At 57.1% G+C, this 3652-nt stretch overlaps 1 protein-coding gene across 1 annotated transcript in view; it reads left to right on the forward strand.

Moving 5' to 3' along the window:
• Window positions 1–720: 720 nt before the first annotated feature.
• Window positions 721–3652, forward strand: part of HEYL (hes related family bHLH transcription factor with YRPW motif-like) — a 9342-nt gene continuing 6410 nt past the window's right edge. Inside the window, exons 1-2 of the mRNA XM_014464652.2 lie at window positions 721–960; window positions 2465–2585. Of these exons, the coding sequence (XP_014320138.1) occupies window positions 898–960; window positions 2465–2585 (184 nt within the window). The 5' untranslated portion in view covers window positions 721–897. The remainder of the gene's footprint in view (window positions 961–2464; window positions 2586–3652) is intronic.

Here is a 3652-nt window from a genome sequence, read left to right on the forward strand (position 1 = left end):
ACCTCCGGTGTTGGCCAGATGAATGGCCTCAGTGCCGCCTAGTCGAATGCCCTCCATTCGGAGAGGCCTCTGAAGCAGGAAACCGTTAGGAGGGCGAGCAGTTGGGCTGGGGAGGATTTCGGCCAGTCGGGCAGGAAAAGGCCAGGGCTAGGCCTCTTCCCTGTGTTGGAAACTCCTGGGATGCGAGCAAACATCCCTCCTTTGGCTGGGCCTTGTGGGGGGGGGCGGGCAGGGGCGAAGTGATGGCGGTCTGGGGGCCTTCGGGGGAGGCCGAGCCGTGTCCCGGGAGTCCGGCGTGGCCTGTGACCCACATGCCGCTCCCCCGCGCCCCCAGCCGCGCTGCGTGGGAGGTGGCGGCAGCTGCAGCCTGGGCGGAGGGCGGGCAGCCGGCGCGCCCGGCCCGTGGGAAGCGGCGGCATCTGCTCTTTTCCACGCTCGTTCCCAGCGGCTCCCTCTGAAACCCAACCCGCTGGCCGCCGCTGGCCCTTGCCCTCGCCCGCCCCGCCCGGGGATCGGGTTGCAGCAGCCGGAGTGGCTGCCCGTGGTTCCGATGCCCGCCCTCCAGCAGCAGGAGAGAGGAGCTTGCGCCCGGAGCGAGAACCGAGCACACACCTCCTTCCGCCGCCACCGCCCCCCACCAGACATCTCCCCCTCCTCCCCCCACCCCGCCGCCCTGGGGCAGTTAACCCAGAGCAGGGAAGGACTTGACCCGGGAGGAATGGGCCCCGGGGAGAAGGGAGAGAATGCGTCCCCTCCCACGCCTGCCCCGTGCTTCCTCCCAGCTCGGGAGACCACAGACGCCCAGCAGGGGGCTGTGCTCGCCCACGAGGTCACCCCAGGCCAGGGAGATGGTCCTCCAGCTCTGAAAAATGTGCCTTTCTCTTCCTCTCCAGCCAGATGGCCAGGCCGCTGTCCACCCCCAGCCCTTCGCAGATGCAAGCCCGGAAGAAACGCAGAGGGGTGAGTGTCTCGGCCAGAGGTTTACGCTGGGTCCCCAGGGGCCTAGCCTCCAGGGACCTGGTCAGGAACAGCGCCTCGAGCTAGACGGCCTGGGTTCAAATCCTGACTCTGCAAGTGGCTAGCAGGGGTGACCTTGGGCAGGACACTTCACCTCTCTGTGCCTCATTTCATCAACTGTGTAACTGACATAATAACGGCACCTACCCCAAAGTGTTGGGGATGTTTTTGTTCTTAATCCTCACCCGAGGATATTTTTCCATTGAATTTTTTAGAGAGAATGGAAGGGAGGGGAAAGAGACCGAGAGAGAAACATGGATGTGAGAGAGAGACATCGATTGTTTGCCTCCCTCACATGCCCTGTCCAGGGCCTGGGATCGAGCCTGCAACCAAGATACATGCCCCTTGACCAGAATCGAACCCAGACCCTTCAGTCCGAGGGCCAATGCTCTATCCACTGAGTCAAACCAGCTAGGACTCCAAGTGTTGTTTTGAAGAGTAAGGGAATTAATGTGACACACTCAGAGCAATACATCCATCCCAGCCTTACTCTTCTTCTCTCTGAACCCAGAACTTTCATTTTTCCTCTGTGTGCTGAGGGGTGAGTAAGGGAGACAAAAGAAGGCGATGCCGCTGCTTGCTGTGGGCCATCTTATCCCAGCCCCACTTTCCCCCCAAGATGCAGCTGTGCATCTGCACTGGGCACCAGCCCTGCCACTCACTAACCAGACAACCTCACACAAACCATTTCCATCCAGCCCTCATTTTCTTTTGTTGTTGTTGTTAATCCTCATCTGAGGATAGTTTTCCATTGATTTCCAAAAAGAGTGGAAGGGAGGGGGAGAGACAGAGAGAGAAACATCAATGTGAGAGAGACATATCAATTGGTTGCCTCCCGCACGTGCCCTGACCAAGGCCAGGGATCGAGCCTGCAACCCAGGTACGTGCCCTTGACCAGAATTGAACTGGGACCCTTCAGTCCTCAGGCCGACACTCTTTCCACTGAGCCAAACCAGCTAGGGCCAGCCCTCATTTTCTTGATTTGTAAAATGGGGGTCGTAATTTCTGCCCTGCCATCAGTACTCTGCTGCCACTATTGTGAGATGAGACTGAGATGGAGTGAATGCAAACCTTCACAGCTGGAGAAGAAAGGCAATGCCCAAGATTCCTCAGGCCTCCTGGCCCAGCAGGGGTCTCCAGGGCCGCTGGGCGCTGCGGGTGGTGTCCCTGTCCTGATTTGTTGGTGCTGGACCAGTGGTTAACCGTTTAGCATATCCCCTTTCAGATCAATACAAGAGAGCTGAGTTCTCCCAACTTTGCATTCCCTGCTGTGACCTTAAACAAGTCACTGCCCCTCTCTGAGCCTCAGTTTCCCCCTCCATAAAGTAAGAATAGATTGATCTCCCCCACAAAAGTATTGTGAAGGAAAATATGAGTGAATGTCCATCCAGGCATGTTGATCTGACTGTGACGTGCCTGCGTGTAAACTCTTGTCGTTGTTTTTTAGATCATAGAGAAGCGGCGTCGAGACCGCATCAACAGCAGCCTTTCTGAACTGCGGCGCCTGGTCCCCACCGCCTTTGAGAAGCAGGTATGTGACACTGCTGATGGTGCTGTGGGCAATCTGTGTGAGTGGCAGAGAAGGTTCCTGTATCATGGCATCTCTTGTTGTTAACAGCTGCCTGCAGTTCTGTGATGTCATTTGCTGATATCTGTCACTGGCCAGAGATAAGGGGAATGGAAATATATAGTTACAGAGGTATCTCAGGTGTTATGGTTTTCTATCCAACATCCCATTGAATTGAATCCTCAAAATGACCCTGAAGAGTAGGGATTATTATGCCCATTGCACAGCTAAGGAAACTGCAGCACAGAGAGGTGAAGTAACCTACACCGGGTCACACAGCTAGTAAATAGCAGAGCAGAACTGAACATAGAACTCTGTGACTCTAAGGTGCCCTAACCCTCTACACTCCTGACATTTCCGAAGCTATCTGAAAGCGAAACAGGCTGCTCAGGGAGGAAGCACTCTGACATTGAACGTGTCGGGGTGGAAGGATGGCAGTGGGAAGTCAGACAAGCTGCATTAATCAGACAGCCTCACAGACTCTCACCTGTGCTCCAAAGGCCGGTCAGGGGCCATGTGTTTTCTGCTGGTGAGAACAAGCCGGTCATCCCACTGGCGTTCACTAAAACCTTCAGAAGCCCAGTTATGAACTACACCTGCTGCCTGCCCTCAAGGCACTCCCATGCGCAGTCTGACCCTCAGGTTTCGCCTGGGAGACCAGGTGATGCTGGAGGCTTACAAAACATTTCCCGAGAGAGGATAGAGGAGGAGTACTCTTGGGGGTAAGATGATAAGCTAGCCCTTGGGTGGGGTGAGTAGGAACGTGGGTCCCCAGAGAGCGGGCCTGGGGCGGGGGCGCTCCTGGGGGGGGGGCGCTCCTGGGGGGGGGCGCTCCTTGGGGGGGGGCGCTGCAGGTCCCCAGAGAGCGGGGCCTGGGGGGGGCGCGGTTCAGGAGCAGCATTCTGGTGCTGGGGTATGGAGCCAGGCAGATAGACGAGATTCTCCTGCAGAAAGTGTGCAGAGTGAGAACAGTGAGCCCAACCCCCCCTGGGGACACCACGGTTTTCAGGGACAGGCAGAGCAAGAGGGCCCGGTGAAAGAAGAACCAGGAAAGGGGTGCCATGGAAA

The sequence above is a fragment of the Myotis lucifugus genome, unplaced genomic scaffold (assembly GCF_000147115.1).
Source record: "Myotis lucifugus unplaced genomic scaffold, Myoluc2.0 scaffold_260, whole genome shotgun sequence".
NCBI classification, from domain to species: Eukaryota; Metazoa; Chordata; class Mammalia; order Chiroptera; family Vespertilionidae; genus Myotis; species Myotis lucifugus.